A 27,964-nucleotide genomic window follows, 5' to 3' on the forward strand; every position below is an offset into this window, starting at 1 on the left:
ATCTCTGTTGAAATTTATTTTAACCGAAATTTTAAAATTTACAGCTTTTAAATCTCTTAAGTAGTTTTCACTAAAAATAAATCATAAAAGTGATAAAAAAATGTCAGATAAGGTAAAATAACTTCTTAAAACTCCTTTAACAATCTAGTTATTTTAATTATAAAAATGTGTTTGTAATTATTAATACAAACTTAACCAAAATTACTTTTTGAATTAGATTTTCTTCAGTATTTATACAGTTCTAATCGTTATTTAGTTACTGTTTCTACAGGAAGTATAAGATTTGGTGGAAGATACCTAATAAATGTTAAAGTCTATATTTCAAGCAAAACTCAATGAACCATACCAATTAATAGTAATTCTATGAAAGAATACTATAGCATGTTTGAAAGGTAACAGTCCAGTCGGCATATAAAGGTTTAGTCATTACTTTATCAAATATTTCGTGTATTTTCTACATAGTAATTGCATAGTAGTCTGCCAATACTTATACAACATTTAGTTTTTTAGTTATACAGTGAAAAGTGTATTATAAAAATGAGTACATTTCGGTTTCTGTCGAATACCCTCAAAATTATCACTTCTAGTGCAATTTAACATACATCTTTGTTTCTTTAACTGCAATATGCATATATATTTTAAGAATTTGATATCTATTCAAAAACTAAAAAAATTTAATTTTTTTTCCTTGTTATATAGTCTTGAAAATATTTCGCCATTTTCAAGTTCTTTTTCTATCATCTCTGTTGAAATTTATTTTAACCGAAATTTTAAAATTTACAGCTTTTAAATCTCTTAAGTAGTTTTCACTAAAAATAAATCATAAAAATGATAAAAAAATGTCAGATAAGGTAAAATAACTTCTTAAAACTCCTTTAACAATCTAGTTATTTTAATTATAAAAATGTGTTTGTAATTATTAATACAAACTTAACCAAAATTACCTTTTCAATTAGATTTTCTTCAGTATTTATATAGTTATAATCGTTATTTAGTTACTGTTTTTACAGGAAGTATAAGATTTGGTGGAAGATTTTCCTAATAAATGTTAAAGTCTATATTTCAAGTAAAACTCAATGAACCATACCAATTAATAGTAATTCTATGAAAGAATACTATAGCATGTTTGAAAAGTAACAGTCCAGTCGGCATATAAAGGTATAGTCATTAATTTATCAAATATTTCGTTTATTTTCTACATAGTAATTGCATAGTAGTCTGCCAATACTTATACAACATTTAGTTTTTTAGTTATACAGTGAAAAGTGTATTGTAAAAATGAGTACATTTCGGTTTATATCCCATACCCTCAAAATTATCACTTCTAGTGCCATTTAACATACATTTTTGTTTCTTTAACTGCAATATGCATATATTTTTTAAGAATTTGATATCTATCCAAAAACTAAAAAAAAATAATTTTGTTTCCTTGTTATATAGTCTTGAAAATATTTAGCCATTTTCAAGTTCTTTTTCTATCATCTCTGTTGAAATTTATTTTAACCGAAATTTTAAAATTTACAGCTTTTAAATCTCCTAAGTAGTTTTCACTAAAAATAAATCATAAAAATGATAAAAAAATGTCAGATAAGGTAAAATAACTTCTTAAAACTCCTTTAACAGTCTAGTTATTTTAATTATAAAAATGTGTTTGTAATTATTAATACAAGCTTAACCAAAATTACCCTTTGAATTAGATTTTCTTCAGTATTTATATAGTTATATTCGTTATTTAGTTACTGTTTCTACAGGAAGTATAAGATTTGGTGGAAGATTTTCCTAATAAATGTTAAAGTCTATATTTCAAGTAAAACTCAATGAACCATACCAATTAATAGTAATTCTATGAAAGAATACTATAGCATGTTTGAAGGGTAACAGGCCAGTCGGCATATAAAGGTATAGTCATTACTTTATCAAATATTTCGTGTATTTTCTACATAGTAATTGCATAGTAGTCTGCCAATACTTATACAACATTTAGTTTTTTAGTTATACAGTGAAAAGTGTATTGTAAAAATGAGTACATTTCGGTTTATGTCCCATACCCTCAAAATTATCACTTCTAGTGCAATTTAACATACATTTTTGTTTCTTTAACTGCAATATGCATATATATTTTAACAATTTGATATCTATCCAAAAACTAAAAAAATTTAATTTTGTTTCCTTGTTATATAGTCTTGAAAATATTTCGCCATTTTCAAGTTCTTTTTCTATCATCTCTGTTGAAATTTATTTTAACCGAAATTTTAAAATTTACAGCTTTTAAATCTCTTAAGTAGTTTTCACTAAAAATAAATCATAAAAATGATAAAAAAATGTCAGATAAGGTAAAATAACTTCTTAAAACTCCTTTAACAATCTAGTTATTTTAATTATAAAAATGTGTTTGTAATTATTAATACAGATTTAACCAAAATTACCTTTTGAATTAGATTTTCTTCAGTATTTATATAGTTCTAATCGTTATTTAGTTACTGTTTCTACAGGAAGTATAAGATTTGGTGGAAGATTTTCCTAATAAATGTTAAAGTCTATATTTCAAGTAAAACTCAATGAACCATACCAATTAATAGTAATTCTATGAACCAATACTATAGCATGTTTGAAAGGTAACAGTCCAGTCGGCATATAAAGGTATAGTCATTACTTTATCAAATTTTTCGTTTATTTTCTACATACTAATAGTTACCCTTAAAATATTTGTAAATTAATGAAAATTTCTGGAGTAATAAATAATTTCACTTAGAATTGCACAGTAGAATTGCATAGCCAATACTTATACAACATTTAGTTTTTTAGTTATACAGTGAAAAGTGTATTGTAAAAATGAGTACATTTCGGTTTATATCCCATACCCTCAAAATTATCACTTCTAGTCCAATTTAACATAAATTTTTGTTTCTTTAACTCCAATATGCATATATATTTTAAGAATTTGTTGTTTGAATTGAAGTTGAATATCTATCCAAAAACTAAAAAAAATTATTTTGTTTCCTTGTTATATAGAAATTATTTCGCCATTTTCAAGTTCTTTTTCTATCATTTCTGCTGAAATTTATTTTATTTAAAATTTTAAAATTTACAGCTTTTAAAGCAATAATATATATATATATATATATATATATATATATATATATATATATATATATATATATATATATATATATATATTATGGCAGGTGATTTTATAAAATATAGAACTGATATAGAATAAAATGACATGACAAATGACATAACACAATTTATTAGAGTTTTTTTCTCATTATTAATTGAAATTATTAGTGTTTCTAAATTCGCTATATCCTAAATCAAGATGGTTCAATTCGAGGAACCTATTAAGGAGATAAAACCACATACCAAGAAGCGGAAAACAGCTCCAGCCTCTTTAAAAACGCCCGATCTCGAGAAAATGCGTAAAAACGCCACAAGTTGGTGGAGGAAGCCCAGCATACAATACGCGTGAGTAAAACCCTCCCTTATTTCAACACTCTCGTATTTGCGGTGTTAAATGTGTTTTTCTTTTCTTATTTTGCGGAACTGTTAAAACAAGATAAATGATCATATCGGTAAATTGAATACGATACCTTGTTGACAGAGGACATCGATCGAGGGCTTAGGTCAGTGCCCTTATTTTGGTTCGGAGAATAATTGGTGTATATATCATCGTATAAAAGCTTCCATATCGTTATATAGAGCGTATTTAGACTTTTAAATTTCATTGTGCTAAATTGGTTTACTCATTTCGGGGGTAAATCCTAAGATTTATTTCCTTGAAGCAAATCAAATTCATATAATGAAATAGATAATAATTAATATTAAAAATATTGTCCGTTATTTTTTTGTTATATTGTGCCATAGGGAACATAGAATTATGTCATCTGCGATTCAAATATCACATGTAATTCGTCTAGTTGGCAATGGATTTTAGGCATTAACATGTTTAAACTTCACTATCCGAACTTTTATCTAAGTAAATCTTTATTAATTTTTACAAAACATTGCACAACATTTTGCAAAAATTTCATTATAATCTTTAATTTAATAAAATATTCTTGCATTATTTGCCGTCAAGTTAATTATAAATTTTAATCTCTACTTATAATAACAAGCTTATTGAAGAATAACTATAATAATATATAACTAGAAAATTCTAATTTCAAATCATTTATAATTTTTTATATATGATTTATATAGCGGATTTAATTTTGTTGTAGATTTTTCTGCAAAAAAATAAATAACCTAAAAACCACCAGACATAAACGCTAAGTTCGTTATATTAAGTTTAAAAAAAGTATTATCGTAAATTTTATATAGTGACTTGTGGATTTTATCACAAAATATAATCCCATTACTTGCCTTATTAACATAAGCTTCTGAAAATTTTCTCGGCTCTCTAATTTTCCTTAAAAGATATAATGAATCGCTATAACAAGCTTAATAGAAATCAGTGATAATAATACTGTGGTTATATATGATATATTTCTGTTTATCAAGTTGGCTAGACTTGTAAAACAACGTTCCTCAGTATCAAGAAAATACTTATAAAATACAATAAAAAGACTGTCCTCATACCTCCATCATACGGTTACCAAGCCCATCGTTTTGAAATTGTTTATTCCACTGGATATTTAACACTTTAGTTATTTCAAATTATATACGATATTATTGGTAGGAATTTAACTGTTTAAATTTGTGATATTCTTTAAATAAACCTAATGAACTGAACAATAAGCTAATAAAATTTAAACATAATTGAATAAGAATTGAAGTTAGACGTTTCCAATCTATTTCTATGCTTCTATCCATTGACCGTATAGGTTTTTGTTTTTCTTCAGAGAAAATGCTGTCGGCATTTCCTCTAGGATGTTGATATTAACTTTTTGATGTGGTTGGGGCTTCCTGATGTATTAAGACGCACTCAGGATCGATTGAACATTATTTGCCAATGTTTTGTCAATGTTTTTGATACATGCCATAGGCTCCGTGTGAATTGAACGGTCTAATTTTATTATCAGTTTGTATAAAATAGCTGGACAGGAAGGATATTTGAACAGATTAAAAATTTCTTAATATTACCCCATTACTTGTGAAATATTAATTTTGTCGCTGTGGAACTTCTTGAGTATCCAAACTTAACGACGACAATAATGAAGCGAATTAATTTCACAAGCTTTTTTGAGGCAAATTTAACATTATTGAGAGAGTTTTGTACGTACTGAAATAACTGGTAATCGAATGTGACAAGATCCGGCTATGTATTTCCTGCTTGATCATCATTCGTTAATAATCTACTTCAATTGCATTTCAAACAGTTCAAATATACCATGTATGAATAATTCATTCTGATGTCATCATGTCCCATCTAACACTTAACACCACATTTTTAAGTGTCAATACATACTTTAAAATCTTGTTTAAACATTTTCTTACCTTATTGCCGTACACTATTCACTCTTCATTGCTTATAATTATTAAATTTAAAAAGAACTCAATTTTGCTTCGCGTAACAGTAACTGGCAAAGGAAAAAAGAAAAATGAAAAAATACCCTTTGTTGTCTTTATTACAACAGCAAGGTGGTAACTAAAACTTAAATCACCCTTCATAAGGTGTTTGTATTGTAATCACTCAGTAACAGGTCAATTGAAAAGTCCCCGGTCTGACACATAGATGGCGCTACCAGAATTATATACCATTCTGAGTGAAGCATCTTTTGTTGTTGTGAAAAACTTGATAAAAAGGAATATCCCGTGTTGATAAAATATTGATTTTTTAAGGGAAAAAATACAGTTGAAGCGAAAACTTGACTTGATGCCGAGTTTCCGGACACTTCTCGAGGAAAGTAAACCATCAAATATTGGTATGCTAAGTTTAGACGTGGTGAAATGAGCACCGAAGACAGTGAACGCAGTGGACGATCAAAAGAGGTTGTAACCGATGGAAACATTAAAAAATCCAAAAAATGATTTTGAATGACCGTAAACTAAAATTGAATGAAACAGACACTCTAAATATATCATCTGAACGTGTAGATCATATCACTCATGAATATTTGGGTACGAGAAAGCTTTGTGCAAAGTGGGTGCCGCGGGAGTTCATTTTGACCAAAAACAACGACAAGTTGATGATTCGGAGCAGTGTTGGAGGATGATCAACCGAATTTTGGCGTCGATATGGGACAATGAATGGGACATGGCTCATGGCTCATCGAGATAGTCATCCGAGCGGACTGCACATGATGAACCCGTTCCAAAGCGTAGGAAAATGCAACAGCCGGCAGGCAAGTTTATGGCGTCTGTATTTCAAAATCAGAATGCGCATGCAAATTTCCTGTTCTCAGATCTCAAAAGAATGCTCGCTGGGAAGAAATTTTCGTTGAATGAAGAGGTGATCCCCAAAACTGAGGCCTATTTTGAAGCAAAGGACAAATCGTACTACAAATATATTATCGAAAAGTTGGAGGGTCGCTATAATCAGTTTATCACCCTTGAAGGGAATTATGTTGAATAAAATAAATCTAATATTTCAAAAAAAAATGTGTTTTACTATGGTAGGCCGGGGACTTTTCAATTGCCCTGTTATAGCTGTAAAGTTTTATAAGTTGATTAAATTAAAAATTATATATAAAATTCCGAATAAAATGCTTTGTTAAATATGTTTTATACGTATATCCATACTGCTATTGTGAGAAGTTATGTAACTAATGCTCAATGATCTGAAAATTTTATCTGAAAACTGAAACAGTTATCTTGAACATATCTCAAGAATCATTTCACTAGTAGCAGGAATAAGAAAAAAATAAGTCATACATCTAATACCTGAGTTTAAGCTCAAGAAATAAAACAGTAACAAATAAATCGAAAATATAAATATACCTTTAAATCGTTGAGTTTTTAACTACCATTCAAACTATTCCCACATTTTCCATAAGATAATTTGTATTATATACCAAACTATTAATAATCAGTAAAGGATACTCTCTGGGAAATTAGATATTAAAAGTTACTTAGCCCGGTTTGGTTGGCGCAATGGTAAAGGCGATAGGACGGCCCTCCTACTGTTGCGATAGTCGCGGGTTCGAATCCTGCTGGGGCATGGTCGTATATTTATGTCTGTGATTGTTTAACATTTGTGATCGTCCTTAGGCAAGAGTGCAAAATCCGACAAGAAAACTTATCCGAGTCACGCCAGTAACCAGGCTGGGTAAGAGATAGAGAGAAGGTAGAGTTAATGATATCTTTTGGCATAATTGCTTCGGATATATTATACATAAATAAAACTACAGTTAAATATCTAAGGGCTATTTTGACATAAAACTTTATATACTCAATATTTAATTGACATTATATTACTATTACTACGAATATCTCCAAAAATTAACAAAGAAAAAATAAAATTTTATAAAAAGCTTTACATTATTTTCATATTGAATTATCGATTTCCTTGTCTCATAAGAAAAAATTACCATCAAAGATAAACATTAATTAAATGCCAAAGTAATCTTTGGGGTGGAGTTAAAAAAAGAAGAGAATTCGAAGGGATCCCTACCAATTTTTCTCTCGGTCATAAATATGTTAATATTTTAAATATTTTAACTTTGATGAGTTAAATTTATGTTTTTCCTATACAGCTTTCATCTTGATTATTTCTGAGTTATTTGCATATTAAGTATGTCCAAAAAACTCCAATGGTAACAAACCAAGAGGCATTTAGGATAATTTCATGATAATTAGGAAGGAGAGCCAATTACGGTAATGCACAGTTTAGGTGACCGTGAAACCAACAGGATGATTTAATTAAAATTAACGAGATCCCGGTTATGGATACATTTTACTTGTTTTCTTACTAAGTTTCTTCTATAAATAACTATAAGTTAAATATCACTATACCTTCTCAATTCTTTCTTCTACATAGTACTAAGAGATTGGTTTATCAGACAATTATAAAGCCTATATAAAGCCTATAGGGTATAAATGTGGAGTTGCACAAAATCATTAAACCAACTAGTAATCCAACGCACCCAAAAGAAAATTCTACGATTAATTATCAATGGTTATTTCTACGTAACTAACGAAGAACAGCACAACGATCTGGAAATCAAATGGATATACGAAGTGATCCAATATTTCATCAAAAACATGAATTAAAATTGCTAAATCGCTGCAACGTGGAAGCAATACAGCTAATGGACAACACGCAGGAAATCAGAAGATTGAAGCGAATCAATCCAAACGATTTAGTTTAGTGTATAAATGTATTTTTAACTTTAGCTTAAGTAGATTAGTTTTATTTTAATTTTGGAAATACATGTATGGGATTAATACTGATATATTAAGTTTTTAGTTTTCATTAGAGTTAAAAAACGACTATAAAATATATATTAGCTTATTATTTACAGATTATAGTACAGATTTAAGCTTAGTTTAGAAAAATATGTATTCTTTGTATTTTTCGTATTAGTTTTACAGTTTATACAAAGGATACTTAAGGAAACATGAAACCTTTTTGTCATATTCTTTGTTCCTAATCGAAAATGAATTACAATTTTCTTAAGTATTATAATTTGTTACTGTTTTGTTAATGTTATATTTCTTGACACTACAATGGCTCAATTGTTTTAGTTTTTCTGTTTTTTACTTCGAGTTTAAAATTCCACTTCAGATATTTAATAAAACAAATGAAATTTTCGAGTCACAATACGTTAATTACATAGCCTACTAGAATAGCAAAATGAAATGTGAAATGTTGCTACAATTCAAAGTACACCAATCAATTCAAAATACTCTTGACCGACATCACGGTACAAATACCTTAGACAAATACTGTCACTAGCTTTAGAAAGCTAAACTAGCTAGTGCAAGTTGAATAAGTGTTTTTCACTAATTATCCGATAACAAAAAAAATATATTGTAAAAATTTGTCAATTGTTAACGAAGCGAAGTGATGTAAATCATCTTCGTAACTAATATGTAGCTGTTGCTTCTGCAAGATTTCGAATATTCTTCATTAATCTCACTACAGTTGGAGATCGGTCTCAATTCAAAGTCCTTTTCGGTGATATTCGTTGCGATTTCTATTTGAAATTTTTTTTCCGCCACAGAAACCTGTAAAGAATTTGTTAAAATTTCATTCGGTAGACTAATGGAAACAATTGTAATCTGCGTCTATGTATTTGTTCCTCACTTAGCACATAATTTGTCCTAAACGTTACATTTTAGTAACTATTCTAAGACGGAATGATTAGCTGCCATGTTTGAATGGTTACCTTATGCGATTACCATTTGTTCTAGCCCCTGCAAGATTTTTAATGGTGTTCAGTTTTCCTTCTCCAGAAATATCAGAAGTCTCTCAGAAATCTATTATGGTTTTATTAGAAAAGTGGTAATAAGCCATCGATTAAAACAATACATATAAAATTGGTTACTTTTTGTAATTCATATCATTAGATTCTGGTCGAGAAAACATAAAAAAAAGTTTAAAATATTGGGAAAAATAGTACTTAATAATATATAAAACCCTTGAATTATCAAGAAATGGATGGACTGGAAAAAGGCAACAGGAGGACAGGAGAGAGGTATTCAAAAAAATTGACGAGAAGAAAAAATTTATAAATTGCAAAATTAAATGATATGTAGAAAATATGCAGAAACATTAATGCATAAAAATGACAGAGAGCTCCAACAAGACAAGAAGTTATTATTATATTCATTTCATCCTTGTTGCAATTGACCTGTGGTATTAACAAAATATCTGGCCAGTATAATAATCACAATAAATAAAAATGTAAAAAAGGAGAGAAATTGACATTGGATCGACAATCATTCCGCAGTTACTCGAAGCATTCCTTGGTGTAAGTAAATAGATTTCAGGCAAAGGTATGGCAGCTGAATCTGTAAGGGCACAAAGGCTGCATTGGAGAAGTTCAACGGCCTTAGCCAAATACTATTCCAACTTAAATGTGGACTGACGTTGCTATGAACTATAATTTAGACAAAAAGTTGCAGTTGAAGGTTTCTCATGCGTAGACTATTACTATTCCATACAGCAATATCTTCGAAATTTGGAGGGAAACAGTGTTATTTACAGGATAAACAAAGGGAAACTGGCGGACGAAAGTACATATGGTGCTAGAAAATTATTTCGAATATTCTTACACTGAAAACAAAATTCAACTAATTCAATTTGTTTTGTATCTATTATTTTATATCCATATATCCTATACTGCGTACATGAAATGAAATTCTTTTATGATTATTTTTTTGAAAGGTGCGAAATATACATTTTAGTAGCGATATGGTAAACTAACGACCACGGAAAATGTGCGAGACAAAAAAATTCCCAGAAATACCCACATCGACCAAATAGAAATAAACCCCCATAAACATATCGATGGTGGAAGTTATGGGGACACCCGAAGACCGATAACGTCGCGGCGTGTCTCAAAAAGAAACCGCCATAAATACCGTTCTCTTTTTATTACAAATGCGAGTCCGCGAATCGCTCCTCCATATCTGATTCGAAAAGTTTAAATTTATTCGCCAAACTGCGACATATCATAGAAAAAAAAAACGACAAACGGCGGGCGGCGCATGTCGTCGCCAAATCATTTCTCGCCAGCACACTTGTCCTGATAATATATGAATCCCTCACAAAGGATTCAGCCCGGAGGCAACGAACTCATAACCAATATGATAATAAACACCTTTTGTACTGTTTGTGTACGTCTATTCATCGCCGGTTCAGTTCACCATAGTCGACGCCACGGACGAAAGTGGAAAGTGGCCTGATTACATTCCTGTCCGTTAATTCGCTTGACGCCCAATAAAACGACCTCGTCTTGCATACGTCGTCGTCCTGCCCCGGTCTGGAAAATGAAACGGAACATTTTCGGTATTATAAATGCGCTCATCAACGAGAAGTGCCAGCAAAACATCAAGGAGAAGCAGGATACGGTCGACGAGTGGGTGGATGTGGTGTTCAAGAGGAACAGGGTACGGTTCGAGAATGATACGCTGGCGGAATTGTCTCTGCCCGCACGCAGAAACTCCGAAATCTCGGAGGATGACTTCAAAGACAATATAGGCGAGGTGATTCGGTTTATGAAGGATATAAATGTGCCCAGTCTGGTTGTGAGGTGAGTACGTAGGTTGCCAGCTTAATATGAAACTCTGAAAGGGTTTATTGCTTGTGGTTCTATATTCCCCAACTAGATGTTTTCGTTTTTCCGAGCAGGATAACAATAAATTAAAATTATTCTTGCTATCCATATCTTTCATCAATATAATAAAAATTTGCCATAAGAACACAGTTACAGGCCAGTGAAAAAATGCATCTTCCCCGATATGTTCCTAATACTTGTAGAACTAAAAAAAATTCTATTCGTGGCTATAAACAGGTCTAGAATTTTTTTCTAAAAACTATAAATTTGTCGCAAAATATTGGGGACATTCTGAATTTCTTAAAAATTTGTTTTTTCAATCAATCAATAAATCAGTACTTCGAGATACATGGCGATATAAAAGGAAGACATTTTTTAATACATTTAGAGTATATCTTTTAAGTAGAACTTAAGATTTATCCATTAAGTAGAAAACTCTTTGTGAGAAGTTTCAACTTACGTTGTTGAAACTCAGATAATGTCATGTAAGCTCATATTTAATAGCGACTGATGTATAAGTTATGCCCCCATCTATAAAAAATTAACATTTTTTTGAAGTTTTTTTCGGCTAAAGGAACTAACTCCTTTAGAGGTGGCAATTTATAACTATTGTTCTGTTGTAATTATATTAATACACAAGCAGGAGTGGTGTGTGATAAGTACACATCAGTATGATTTCCCAAATTACAATTAAAGTAGACTATTTAAACTAAAATCACCCTTATACACTATATAAATTTATGTGGTTTGATTCGCTTCAATCTACTGATTTCCTGTATGCTCTCAAGTAGCCTCTACGTTGCTGTGATTTATATTACTAAACCTATTTCATGTTTTAGGACACAATATTGAATAACTTCGTAAATACATTTGTTTTCGATATTAATGTGTAGTTGTTCGTTGGTTACATAGTGACAAGCACTGGTAATTAAAAGAAGAACTTTGCTTACGCATCGTTGGATCACTGCTTTAGTGTAATTGATTTGATCTTTTAGTGCAATCCTATATTTGAACCCCATAAATCCAAATAGGGTTTGTGTTAGACTGATAAACCAACCTCTTTGATTTTTGATCAAGCTTGAAGAATCTTCCAACTAACCGGTACCGTTCTTTCAATTAGAGTCTCATATGCTGTGTTTTTTGTTTAATGTTACATTTCCAACTTAGCCTTTCTTGGAAATGGATGCCGTTCCATGACTCTCAAAATTCGTGAAAAATCCTTCCTAATAATGTTACCTGAAAATTAATATGCGACTTCAATTTATAGAATCCTGTCATGAATAGGCTTTGGAACAGAATTCTAAATTGTTGAGTTTTACTATTTTATAATTACTACTAATAATTAATATTTTAAATTTCTGAGTATACATGGGGCTAAGTATATCTGAAGCATTACATGCTTACCTGTATTTTTATTAGCGGTACCTATTACCGAAAATGCAAAATAACAATGTTAACTATTGTTAAGCAACCTAACCTAACTGTTAAATTCCATAGCTTTGATATTTCTCTGGATAAAATTACAGTATTGTATATGTAAGCCGATCAAAACCTTTATGAACAATACAACTTTTATAACATTATAATGATGTCATATTTTAATTGCTGGTCTAGGTGTCAGTGATTTGGAAGTGGCGGTTTTAGTATCAATGAAAAAGAACGGGCTAAAGAACTAAGTAATTTCGAAGACTATGATTTGCAAGACGTATTCGACGAAAACCTAGCACAAGTTCTCAATGAACGTTCAGACGGTTTAACAGTTCATTGTTCAACTTTTATAGGCGATAGGAAAGATATGAAATTACAGGCTACCAAATGAATTGACTGATGTTTCCATTTCGAACCATTTCCACTTTGCGGTTTCATTTCTTTTCAAGCAAAAAAAGAAGAATCTTCTGTGGCGTATTCTGGCTGGCGATGAAAAGTTGATCTACAGAAATACGTGCGATCTATAGATCTACGTGCGCAAAATTCTATAGATAGCAAACATGTAGCAACTAGTGCATTATGAGCAAAAATATCGAACAAAAATATTTACCTATCTATAGATATTATTTATTTACATTTACAAACTTATTATTTATATACTATTTATATATATAGATCTATTGTATCACTTTCAAAGAAGGTCCCTTCCAAAATATACTTATACCAGCGAATAATACAATTGTTAAAACATTTGTAAATGCATAATCGATCTTAGTTGTCGCCACAATTTTTTCACGTATCCTATCGACTGCATCGAGGTGGTAATTTGAGTTTTAAAAGTTTTCAAGGAGAAAGAAACCGTCCGGAGCCAGGTGAATACAGTGTTTGTTCGACGGTGTTTTTTGAAGATTTTGTTTACAAATTCGTTCATAATAATAAACTTGTTATGAAACAAAATTCAAGAATATGATAGCTTTGTAATAAACACCTCTTGTACTGTTTATGTACGTCTATTCATCGCCGATTCAGTTCACCATCTTCGACGCCATGGACAAAAATGGAAAGTGGCCAGATTACATTCCTGGCTGTTAATTCGCTTGACATCCAATAAAACGACCTCGTTGTATATACGTCGTCGTGTAGCTCCTGTCTGGAAAATGAAAAGGAGCATTTTCGGCATTATAAATGCGCTCTACAACGAGAGGTGCCAGCAAGATATCAAGGAGAAGCAGGATACAATCGACGAGTGGGTGGATGTGGTGTTCAAGAGGAACAGGGTACGGTTCGAGAATGATACGCTGGCGGAATTGTCTCTGCCCGCACGCAGAAACTCCGTGATCTCGGAGGACGACTTCAAAGACAATGTAGGCGAAGTGATTCGATTTATGAAGAATATAAATGTACCCAGTCTGGTTGTGAGGTGAGTACGTAATTTGCCAGCTTAATATGAAACTCTGTAAGGATTTATAGTTTGTGGTTCTATATTTTCCAATGGGGCATATTCGTAATTCGGAGCAAGAAATATTTCTTTAAAGAAATTTAAATCTTTGCAAAATATTTGTTATTGCTTAGAAAATACAACAAGAGAATTCCAAAAAAAATGTAGACAATGGGAATTAAAAGAAATCTTAGCTGAACAAAAGGTTTGGGCTGGGTAAGGCCGAAGCATTTTTTCTTAACTTTCTTGGAACAGTAGCCGATTTTTGGGGGCTACAGCATCCAGTATCTTTTGTATTTAAAACCAGTATATAAAGGCATCATGTATGAAAAGAGTCTTCATAATATTTATGAAGTCGGAATTTGCCCTCAGCAAAATTTTGCCCAATAAAAATGATGATTAACTGGAGTAGCAAATGTGTTGGGCAATAGGATAATAATAATTGAAATTTAAAAGTTTCTGTCCTAGGTTAAAATTAATTGTAAGTAAAGGAAACTTCTTGAGTTAGTGTTGAAACAAAAATTAAATATTTTCTAGGCTTCAGTTGGCCAACGCTAGCATGGACATATTCAAATTGAATAAATAAATTAATTTTTTTTTCAAATGCTAGTATTCAATATTTGAGAAAGTAAAATAGGCTGTTTGAGCTACACCCTGATATGTCAATTTGCTAGCACTTGAGAAGCTTAAACTATGCGATCAAAACGTGTTTCTAGATAAATATAACAACTGCGTTTCTCACTAAAAATATTTTCATTTCATTCATAAATACTCTCTTTATTTTGTAGTTGTTTTAGAAGCCATCGTGACATATATCCTATATAAAGTTTCTTCGCAGTTTAATTGCCATACCCAGTGACTAATATATTTAATAACAGCTTTTACAACTGTCACCACACCAATTCCTTTTCAATAGGCAACAACTTACCGGATAATTATTAAGAGCTACACTATGTGCATACCTTAAAACAAATAGCTTTCAATAAATTATAAATATAAATTTTATGTGTATGTTAATTCTTTGTATATAGAAGAAAAATTACATAAATATATTTTATTCTGAACACATAAACCTATTTAGTTGGAGTAATTATATCACTAATGAAATTATAGGTTAGTATAATAAGTAAATTAATATAGTTTATAAATTATATTTACATTAATTAATGTCAAATATCCATAGATACAACATTGTGCTTAAATATTTAAACATATTGAATTCATTCGTTCGTTCAAACATCGTTGCATCCCCAAAAAACAACTGTATGAAACCCTATTTTTTGTTAAATGACCAAGGTGTTGCAGTTACTGTTACTGTTGAACGGCACCAAGACATGATTCGAAATTTTCTTGTGCCTGAAATAGAAGGGCAAGGACTAGAGGACATATGGTTTCAGCAAGATGGAGCCACAGCACACACAGCTCGTTCAGCAATTCAATTATTGAATAACGATTTAACAGCATCAGACTTTTTCTTATGGGGTTTCTTAATTTTTTTTTAAATCAAAAGTTTATGCGAATAAACTGTAAACTGTTCCATATCTTAAAGACAATATTCGTCAGCAAATTGAAGAAATTAATCCTCAAATATTGCAGGATGTCATGAAAAATGCTTAAAAAATTGTCAAAAGACTCATAGCGAATCACGGTCACCATTTAGCCGCTATACTTTTTCAATAATAATAAACAACAAAATCTAAAGATCATATAAACTTTTTATGAAAACCGAACTTGCTTATCATTTCTTTGAGTAAAGTTATAGGCAATCAAAATGGTACGGGACTTTTGCCCCACCTGTTATATGAATTAAAATATTTCTGACATACAATAAGATTTGGACATAAATGAAATAAGAATTAACTTGGTATCATATGACGTCAGTATACAGATAGAAAACAATGACAATGAAAACATTGTAGTAAGTATATGTGTGAGACTGGAGAGAGCGAGGGAACAAAGTCAAAAATTCATAAAACAAATACGGAGTAAAAACATTTGACAGTTTAAAGTTTAAAGCTTCAATAATTAATTACTAAAAGCTAGTAAGAAGATATTTATAAAAGAATATATTTTTTTTATAAAGAAAAAAGAATCGTCATAGTATCTAAACTAATAAATAACTAGCAAATATAGTTCTTCCTTTCCAGCCGATATATCGCGAAGAAAATGACGGAGAAACCCAAACGAAAGTAATCCGTTTATGTTTGCGCCGTTTCCTAATCAACTTACGCGGAGCGCACAAAAAATAGAACGAACAAATTACAAAATTCGGAGGATGAAAGCGGTTAACTCGACGGAAACGTCCGTCATTTAATTTTCGACTTGTACAATTGAGTCGGGCCGCCATTTCTGCGAAAAACAAAGCTTCCCTGAAAGAGGCCCGTCAGCTTGACGGTTCATTAAATCGTTTCGTCATCAATCATCACCGTGAAAGGAGAATGTGACGGGGTGGTGCGTGGCGCTCGAAAGCCCGAGTGCAATTTGTTCGGTAAATCGATGCCGATACAAAAGATCTCATTGTGCCGTTAGTTTCCATATAAAAGCTGAAACGCCATCGATTTTTTGTGTCTGTCCATTGAACGTATCACTAAACATGCAATTTTAGCAATTAGAAAACAGGTTCTTGAAAGTTTTCATATTTTTTTGGTTTAGTGTTACATACTCAGCGTGTTAAAAAAAGGGTGAAATGATCTATCATGATGCTTGCAAAGAAAAAGTTGTCCCGTTTGAGTTTTAACATAAGTGTTATGTAAATGTCCTTTCCTAACTACGCTGAGTATGAGGCACGTTTCTTCTTGCAATTTTCAAACTGCTGAAAGTTGATTTATCCTCTTTTGTTTACCTTCAAATAATTTTTTATCGATTACATATTAAGTTAGATATATTTAGTACAATCTTAATTTATTACTACTCTTTTGTTGTACTCGCATCACAAGCAACGAGATAAAATGTATTAATACTTGAGTTTGTATTTTCGAAATTAAAACAGAACTAAACTACTTAAGCTAGACATAAGAGTAAGACTTATCACTACATAGTATAAAACAAAGTCGCCTTTTCTGTCCCTATATCCCTATGTGCGCTTAAATCTTTAAAATTACGCAACGGATTTTGATGCGGTTTTTTTCAATAGATAGAGTGATTCAATAGGAAGGTTTATATGTATAATACATGCATAATATACTAAGGCAACATTACTAATTTTAGAGGTTTCTAACGTGATGTCGTAAATTAACCTATTTTTTTAGGCTTATTTAGCAATTAGCAAAAACGCTGCCTAACCCTACGAGTTAGATCAAATTAATGTACTACAGTATTGTACACCATAAAAAGGTCTACAAAAAAGTCCGCGATGGTATATGTTTATCTTTTAGGGATAACCCACATTAACCATTTTTATTGTTTACTTTTTACGTGAGAAAATGGCTTATTTACGAAGCTATTTTAAGCAATACGGCATTAATCCTTATCGAATTAAGTACCTTAAATACAGTGTGCAATTAATATAGATCAATATGGTTCCTTACAGCATGTAAATTAAACAAATATTTTCGGAGATATTACAAATTTAAAATTTGCGTTTAAAAATGTGTAATGTAATAAAAATTGTATGAATTTAGATATTCCAAAGATAGCAGGAAATCTTCATAGTAAGTATAGGGGAAGAGGAATTGTTTTACTCCAAATTTAATGCGTGCAGGCCAAGGGCAGTAATGAATGAACCAAAAATACTGGATCGATTTTAATCATGTTTTCATTGAGTGACATAGGCATATATATTTTATGCCCGTGCAAAGTCGGAGCGGGCCGCTATGTTTTTATATACAACGTTCATATTTTTTCTGTAGTATATTTAATTTAGTATCAGCATTGCACCCGTGCAAAGCCGGGGCGGGTCGCTAGTACACTATAAAAGTTCATGTGGTTTTGTTTATTTCAATATTATGATTTCTTGGGCGTTGGCCAGTAGCTGTATTGCTTCCACGTTGCTCTGATTTTGCAACATTATTTCATTTTTAAAGTGAAATCTTGGATAAACTACATATAATTTCTAGTTCCTGATATACTATGCTTTTTGGCTAATATAATGTTTTCAATTTAACCTACCATAGAAGTAGATGTTGAGGTATTTAGTTGAATGTGCTTATTTTATAATCTTTAGTATATTTGTAGATTTTGTTGAGTGCCACTTTTACTTTTTCTACACCTACTTTAAAGTTGGCTGGATGTTATTAAGGTTTCACATAGTAAGCAATATTCATATATTATTACGAGCCCTTTGAATAATACTTCAGTTCAGAGTTGTAACTAAGGTATCTATACTTAGTTCGACGCTTTAGGACTAGCGAGTTTGACGTTGATAACAACACGCTAGAGAAATTTTCGGAATTATCGGATTAGATGCAATAAGAAATCACTGTAAGACTAAAATGCATAGGAAGATTTGACAGGTAAAGCGATTTGTTTTAGCCTTATAAACTGAAGTAAAAGGCGATGTTCAAAATTAGTTGGTTACTGAAATAATAAAAATAGAATGTTTCATGACAACCTCATGAAGCAGAAATATTACGCCAATATTATCCAGCACTCCAATACTAAATCAATCATTGTTGAATGACCTCAATATCACCGTTAAAGCATAATATCCATTATTCATAGGTTTTGCTCATTATGCTAGTAGGACAAAATTAACTTCTATTTCATATTATAAATAGATCATTGATGTAGATATTGATCCTTTTGATTATTGTTTGCTTTATCGAATAATATTTGCAAGTCACCAATCCCCTTTTCTCGCAAAGATCGAAAATATCTCCTAACTTGGAAAATTATCTGAGATATGGGATATAGTAGTAACTAGCTAGTAATGGACAACATTATGGTTAGAATTTTGATAAAAAGGAATCAAACTGATATTTTACAACGTGGGAAACATGGGGTTCCTTTAAGTCTAACTTAGATAGTAAGGCATATGATTTTGAGATTTACACTAATAGTACTTGATTAGGGTACTTATAGAAGCCTATTATTAAATATGTAAATTTACCAATTCTCATTTAGAGATTTAATTTATTAAGATGCTTAATCTATTATTATTATTAAATAATAAAAAAGATATAAAGTGTTACCAAAACGGCGAAATGATCTGTCATGAAGTTTACCAAGAAAACATTGCTCCATTTTTAACATAACATTGTTATCTAAATTTTCTATTCCGAAGTTTAAAAATATTCATAATGAAACTGAGTATGATTCACGTTTCTTCTTCCAATTTTCAAACAGCTAAAAGTTAATTTATCCTCTTTTGTTTACCTTCACATAATTTTCTTATCAATTACATCTTAAGTTAAATATATTTAGTACAATCTAAATTTATTACTACTATTCTTTTATAGTCGCATTAACACACAAGCAATGCGATAAATTAGGCACGGTATTTATACAGCTGAATGTATCTTCGACATTAAAATTAAACTTAACTACTTAAGATAAAGTAGGACTTATACAATTTTTGTGGTTTGGATTATTTCAATATTTTGATTTCCTGTGTGTTGGTCAGTAGCTATATTGATTCCACGTTGCTCTGATTTGTTACATAATGTTTCCAATTTAACCTATCATAGAGATGGATATCGAGGTATTTAGCTGAATGTGCTTGCTGAATAGGTCATTTATCAAGTGATACAATTAGGATTTTATCATTTATTTTATTGAATTGCGTATATAGTCCTTTTCTACAGCGATTCTATAAAGGTTTCACAGTCAGCAATATTCACATTATATTATTTCGGATATCAAATAGCCCTTTGAGTGCAATTCTTGAGTTGATAGTGTCAATACCTCAGTTGATAAGTGATAGAGTATAGTTAGTATGAAATCTTTCACAATGGTGTGTTACTGAAACAATAAAAATAGAATGCTTTATGACAACCTTAAGAAGCAGAAATGTTATGCGAATATTAGCAGCACTGCAATATTTTATCAATCATTATCAATTAGCTCAACATCACCCTTAAAGCCTAATTGTTCGTAAGTCTTCTTCTAACTTGCATAATTCGCATTATACATAGATGATTTATATGGATATTGATCCTTCTGACTATAGGTTGCTCGATCAAATAAAATTTGTAAGTCACCAATTCCGTCAATAAAAAAAAACAAACTAATATTTTCTTCAAATTATTTACTCATTTTTACTTCAATTGTATTTTACCTTAAGCATGCTTCAAGCTTAATATTATAATTAGGAATAACACCACGGTAAGCATAGCATTCCCTTAAGTCTAAATTAGAAACTAAGGCATATATATTAATGATCATGATGTTTACACTAGTAGTACTTGATTGTGATACTTATAGAAGTCTGTTATTGAATATGTAAATTTACCAATTCTTATTTAGAGAATTAAGTTATTCAGATATATAAACTAGAAATAGTATATTTATTTTTAATAATAATTACTATATTATTATATTATTAGTATTATTAAATAGTAAACAAAATGTGGTGTATTTCCTTCTTCTGCGTAAACTTCTGCAACAAGTAATAAAGCTGGCGAATACCAAATCATTGATTTATATATATAAGAGATTTAATTAAACAGAAAAACAAGTCACACTGATTTAGCGTAGATTCCTTTCAGATATTCTGATGAATTTAATGAAAAATATAAATAATACTGTAACTAAATTGGCTTTTCATGGAAGAGATTAACCAAATTGGGACTTACAACACCAAGTTATCGTAAAAAATGGGTAAATGAATTAACTAAGATTATAATCACAGTTCCATGAAAGAGTTTTTTTTTTGAAATGTGGATAAGGAACAACAATAATGTGTTAAAGAGATCTTGGTTGAAGCACGGAGAAGATTCATAACTGGTTCCAAAGCTCATATTAAGGTAATGGATGCTGATGCTAAATATTTAGTGAGATTTAAAAAGTATTGTCCATTATGAACTAGTTCAACCTAACCAAAAAACTAATGCAATTGAAGCAGCTGGTTAAAATCTACTAGATTTGATCGACAGAAAAAGTATACCGTAGGCTATTATGAAAACGCTATTTATAAAAGACTAGGAAAATATTTAAAATGTTTGTTGGGGAGCTTTGATGCAATCACCATATTGCCCAGATCTATTTCCGTTCGACTACCGTTGTTGTTTAATAATCAATCATAACAGTATATATTGACACTAAGATTAATTATTGTTTTATATTTAGATTAATAAATTATCTTTGAAAACATAATACAAAGTAATTGTTCTGCCCGCTAGGCTATTTCTTTTCTAAATTAAACATAAAATGATACTAATGGTGTCATAGGAACATAAAGAGTTATAATTAGTTCTAATATTAGGTGGACTATTTCAACCAAATTTTTCAAGAACCCAAACACACTAAATAATATAAATTTTCAGATTACCATTACACAGTAAATATCTCTCATGTGTATCAGAAAAGGCGATATGCGTGCTGAATCCTAATAGTGATTAAACGACTTCTAACGAAGGCATCGTTTTCTATTAAACGAGCACATTTTAACTTTAGAGAGCATTATTCTTAGTTAGTTATTAACACTAAAGGTGAAACGCTGTAATTATATCAAAAATTATTTGTCTACCTTTCTCATCGGAGAGTAGCTTTAGAGTAGTTATATTTATAGTGGGTTTTAAGTGTCTACTTACGAGCTAAGTTTAGATATGCTATTGAAGTAAAAACTTATATGAAACAACCAACTTAAAGTTGTTAAATCTACAAGTTGTAATTACACTACCTAATTAATTAAGTATTTATTGCTCTGTATGCAGGGTGGTTTATTTGTTGACTTATTTGAGAGAATTTAACTGAGCCAAGAAATAAATATTTATGACAGCTCTCAGAAGGTTTAAGTATAGATTACTTTGGTTTTTGCAGTACTATATTAGTAATTAAATGCCAATTAATGTAAGTATTATTGTTTAACTCAGTAGGGCTTTCTCATGAAAACAGGTATACCATTAACATTATTAAGAGTATTAACTCAGTGATTCGCAACAAATTGACACAAAATACTCATAAAATTACATCGCACAATAATATTTACATGCAAATTAAAGGATTTTGAAAAAAATAATCACTAAGTATTGAATAAAGCTCATTGAGGAAAAACAAATTTCTCAACATTTTTACAGTGTTGCAATACCTAACTTTTATAACATTTACATAAACATTATTACGTATATTATTTATATAGTGAAAATTTTAATTTTTCGATGTGTTTATTAATTAAAATTATCTAAAGATAATTAAATACCATGATCATAACTAAAAATCAGTTTGATAGAATTTGAGTTTTACTTTTGAATATACAGCCTATTTATAACAATACATCATCTTTGGATTTTATTCATACTAACTTAAGTTAAGAATAGTTTTCAAGAAAGCACTTTGGAAAGTGTCTTAAATGGATATGAAAAACTGGTTCTAATGTTCTGCTAAATATATAAAAGTATATTGATCTTTATGAAATTCTGCAACGTAAGAGTAACATCTCACACAAATCGAATTACACAAGTCAGTTTTTGAGCAGCTTTTATTTTATTGACTAGTAGACTCAGAGGGTATAAAATCGAATGCATTGATCTTTATAAAGCACACAACATAGCTCGAATAACAATTGCTTGATTAAACAGTTGCTTGTTTTGAATTTTTGGCTTAAAATTGTTCATCATGTGACTTCTGATGGTAGGATTAATGGCATTTATAATTTATGTAATCAATGTGTTTGTCTTTAAATAACATTATACCCTCTACTAGAGTTTTAAAGACATAACTAGATATTTTTAAAGCACTTTTGTAGTCTATTTTTTACTAAATTGAAGCTGAATATGCTGTTTTACTGAGCGATATGTTATAGTCTTTTATATTATATATAATACAAAACTATATAAACTTAAATGTATTATAATTATAGTTCAGATAACTATATAATTTATAATATCAGCTTAATAGCTGTGTTAATATTCTGAACACATCGATATATGATAATTTATTATTATTTGTGATAATTATCAGTAATTATCCATGATTTATCCATTAATATATCAAACAATAAATATATATATATATATATATATATATATATATATATATATATATATATATATATATATTAATAATTTGCCCAATTAAATTATAAACTAATTATCGTATTTAAAATATAATTAAAATTTAACTACATATATTATATTACTAATAGTGCATTACTGGATATATATTGATGTAACAGTAGACGAAAATGGATTAATTGAAAACCATTATACTAATATAAAATAACATATAAAATAATTTAATATCAATATTTATTTCGCTAAAGGGTAATTGGTTTAAATATAAAAACTTAATAGCACATTAATTAAAAAATATGGAAAATATGTTGATTAATATATATTGTATACGCTTTTCTCAACAAATGTCTTTTTAAAAATCGAAAATATAATAAAACTATAAAAATGCTATAAGAGCTAAAGGTAATTAAGAAGTCAGCTAAATTCTATCTTATCTCAATATACCAGTATGTAGAATGTATATGAGGTCACTAACCTTTTGGTCTTCAGCTGATATCAATGTTACAGTTATATAATATCTTCCTTACATGCCAAATTTGACAATGTGTGTTCTGGTTTACTTATATGTCCAGGAGAAAACTTCAGTTGGAAGAAAATATTGATATATTGCTTAGAAAAGAAAGAACTGTCAGCTGTATATGTTTTCAATGATTTTGAATATATATGTTTAAACATATCTAAAAAATTATAAGTACTATACTCAATGTAATTAAATCAGATATACATATACCCAATAGATATTTATACAATATATACAATATTAATTATTTATACACTATTATAACAGTGTTAATAATTAATAATAAAATAAAACTAATAAAATTATTATAAAACAATACTATAATTTATTATTAACACATATACATTACAATATTTATATTGGCCTTTAGGGAAATGTCAGACCATCACATAGAGTTTTAAAAAAAACTTGGCACATGTTTTTACAAGTTTGCATATTTGGTAGCTGGTGGATCTTCGTACCTTCCCCATTGTCATTTTATTTTCTCACGAAAGCTACATATCATCGAGAGTATATAGCCAGCCCACAATATACAAACATATTTAAAGTATATATAAGTAAGTTGACACTATTTTTACATACTGTACGATAAATAAAAAGATATTAAAGAGTAGATAAATATATTTAATTATAGATAACAACTAATGAACACTATATAAACATCCACATATATAATGTATTGAACATAGATATTTTAAATACAAGTAGTTCTATTACTATAGACACTTCTGTAGTTATAATTTACATTATATACAATTTGTATTATTGTATAAAGGTTATATCTATACATTCTATAATTCTTATATATCTAAAATTGTTTTATTTATATTTATCGGCATAGTGAGAATGTTGGCTCCCTTTTTGAGGAAAACCGGACCATCTGGAGGCATGAAATTTAGCATGGTTAAAGCTTATAGATAAATATATTTAATTATAGATAACAACTAATGGACACTATATAAACATCTACTTATATAATGTATTGAACATAGATATTTTAAATATAAGTAGTTCTATTACTATAGACACTTCTGTAGCTAATATGGACTAGAAATAAATAAATTCCAATAAAATTAAATACGTCCAAATCAAGCAACTAGAAGTGGTTAGATCGGTGACAAAATATATAAACAGATAATTTTAGTCTATCCAACGCGCTACCAGCTCCAAATTTTATAAGGTAATTTTTCTTATTCGCCGTTTCTATTGTAACTTGTCAATTAAAAAGTCTGGCCTGACACATAGACGGCGCTACTAGAATTAAATCCATGTATTTTTTAGTTAGCCCTAACCCTCGAAAGATGCGTGTATAAATTTGACAGTCGTTGGATCATTAGTTTGTGAATTATAGCATTTTGAGTGAAGCAACTTTGGTTATTGTGAAAAAAAATGGATAAAAGGGAATTTCGCGTGTTGATAAAATAGTGCTTTTTGAAGGGAAAAAATACAGTTGAAGCAAAAACTAGGCTTGTTGCTGGATTTCCAGACACTGTTCCAGGAAAATTAACCATCAAGGATTGGTATGTTAAGTTTAGACGTGCTGAAATAAGCATGAAAACATTTTAAAAATCCACAAAATGATTTTGAATGACCGTAAATTGAAATTGAATGAAATTATTTTAAATATTTCCTTGTTGGAAATTTAAAATATCAATAGTTAATTTGATGTATACATTCCTCTAATATATTTCTTTGAATTGTTAAAAATAAATTATTTTATTATGTTCCTTACTTTTTCAAATAAAATTAAAAACAAATATGAATTTTTAAATTATTTTATTCCATATTTATGTTTATAATCTATGATATGATATATAATAAAATATGGTCGAATTTCAAACATATGGCCATCACTAGTTAAAATTGCAACCGTTAACATGAAACAGAACTGACTGGATTGATAAAACTTTTGTAAAATGATGACATCTATCGCTATTTTATAATACTTTAGAAACATGGAAGTTGTAAATGCTCTTAAACACTAAATATATATGATATAAAAGGGAGATATTGATAGTCTGTGACAGCGTTGTTGCTCAAATTATTTAAAAAAATCAAAATATCACCCAAGCAACATAACTTTCTTGGTATATTTTAAAGTCTCCTTTTTATGCACTCGGATTTATTTGGAATGGGCCTACTGATTAACGTGGTCTCCGAGACCCAGTCCTTAGCATTAAACTTACTCATTGGCAAGGGACCAAATTGAACACCGGCATGGTTGGGATGACTTTCCTTGTTGTAGTTTGCACTCTTGCCTAATGGATAATCACATTAATAAATAATCTCAAACATAAATTTACAACCATGCGCCAGCAGGATTCGGACCAGGGAATATCGCAATAATATAACAGTCATTAAGTAATAGCCTTAACCACTACGCCAACCAAGCCAACAGCTATATATCCTTAATAATATGTTAACAATAATATGTCCAACAATAATATGTTAACAACAATATGTTATATTTTTTAATTTAATATTAGTTCTTCTATATGATATATTATATGATATATTATTGGGCAACATGTGATATTATTTTAATATAATTTTAAAAAACTCCCTAAAAAATTGGCTGCTGTCCCAGTAAACACTTTTTTTCTGTGACTCTTCGTGCCTTTCTCGGTGTCATTTCGCAGCCCCACGAAAGCCTCCTGGTATGATATATATCGTTATATATTCCAGGGAATCGATCTAATTTCAAGACGTGCACCATTTATTTAATCTAGATGAACATTTATAAAAGTTCTTTCAAATACGGTTCATAAGCGCCGGAATTATTTAATTATATTATAATATTATAATTGCAACTTGTGGTATAATTGATATAATAGTTTAATTTTAATTAGCTTCTCTTTTGTGAGCTAAAATTTAATAGTTAATTTCATGTTTAAATGTAATGCTTCAATATGCTTTGCTTCTTATCCCTGTAAGAGATACTTTAGTTCCTGGCTATATTATTGGTAAACAATGCAACAGTTATTTCTGTACAATATATACATAGTATGGATTACATTACCACTGTACTAAAATTTCTGTTATATAGATTGCAAGCTTTTAACATCGTCAAAATAAAGAACACAATAAACATTTAGTAGCCCTTCCTTCTACTGTTAATTTTTACTTTTTGGCATACATTTTAAATCTATCTTCCTATCATATTTTAAATCATATAATTCATTCTATTGTATTATTAATTCTGTTGGTTCAGTGTAATCTAATTAACTTATCTACTTAACTACTGAAGAGGTTAGATAACATGCATCTTTGATAAGAAAAAAATTGCATTAAGGTAGAATATTTTACTTCTAATTAAAGAATAATTATCGTTGCTGAAATATTCGTTAGGTTTATTACACATATATTCCATAGTATATATCTAAATTTATATCATCTAAATTTATGACGTCACAACGTCTCAATGTTGCCGCGTTTAACTTAGAATTTTAGTTTATTTTGGCTTTGATATACAACAATATTATAACGTAAACAATATAATTATACAAATATGTTATAAAATATAGTTTATTTTAAGAGTACAGTACATTTAAGACATATATTATCAAACGACTTAAACTACAGTTGACTAAACAATTACATTAGTTTGTAGGTTTGAGTTACTTTATTATTTACATTTTAACTCTTTTCTAAACCAGCTATGGTATACCCTGGAGGTTTAATCCATCTAATTAACAATTGTAGATAGAAGTAATGTATTTTAGTTTCATTGGAGAGTATATTTACATTTTTATGTTTAGTTCTTGTGTCCTTCATTAACGTGTTTCCTTGTCAAGTTATTATGGTATTAGTTTATTTCTCCTTAGTTTATTCTGTTACTACACCTCTACATTTTTCTTGATAAAGTTAGATTTAATAAACAGTATTCCTGTATTAATTATAATCACACCTTTACTTCTCTTCACTCTCATCGCCTTCTTTTGGTATTGTCCGCATTGAATATTAATCCCACAACCAGAAAATTTTATTCAGTCACTGTCACATTCAAGCTACTATTCAAGTCAAGAAGTGAGCTGTTAATTTTTAATCTAACACTACTTCACAATTCCACCACTTCTCAATTTCTTCTCCTCTGTAACTGATGAAGTTCATCCAAACCGAAGGGCGTTATTGTCGACAATGCTTTCTACATATCCAAACATTTCTTGTTTATATATATTACATGACCTACATGTCTATTGTGGTAATTATTTTCCACATCCCATAAAATTCAATATTTAGCGAGATGAAACTATATTGTTCAGTTCTCTGATCTCCTATGTAAATTTTGTTACATGAATTTCTAAAA

The 27,964-nt window shown here is 29.6% G+C and overlaps 1 protein-coding gene across 1 annotated transcript in view; it reads left to right on the top strand.

The window, feature by feature from the left end:
• Positions 1 to 13,747: 13,747 nt before the first annotated feature.
• LOC143203171 (uncharacterized) overlaps positions 13,748 to 27,964 on the top strand; it is a 45,464-nt gene continuing 31,247 nt past the window's right edge. The window contains exon 1 of the mRNA XM_076415307.1: positions 13,748 to 14,010. Within this exon, the coding sequence (XP_076271422.1) occupies positions 13,748 to 14,010 (263 nt within the window). The remainder of the gene's footprint in view (positions 14,011 to 27,964) is intronic.

The sequence above is a fragment of the Rhynchophorus ferrugineus genome, unplaced genomic scaffold (assembly GCF_030347505.1).
Source record: "Rhynchophorus ferrugineus isolate W39M unplaced genomic scaffold, kcgeb_rfMv2 rfM9, whole genome shotgun sequence".
NCBI classification, from domain to species: domain Eukaryota; kingdom Metazoa; phylum Arthropoda; class Insecta; order Coleoptera; family Curculionidae; genus Rhynchophorus; species Rhynchophorus ferrugineus.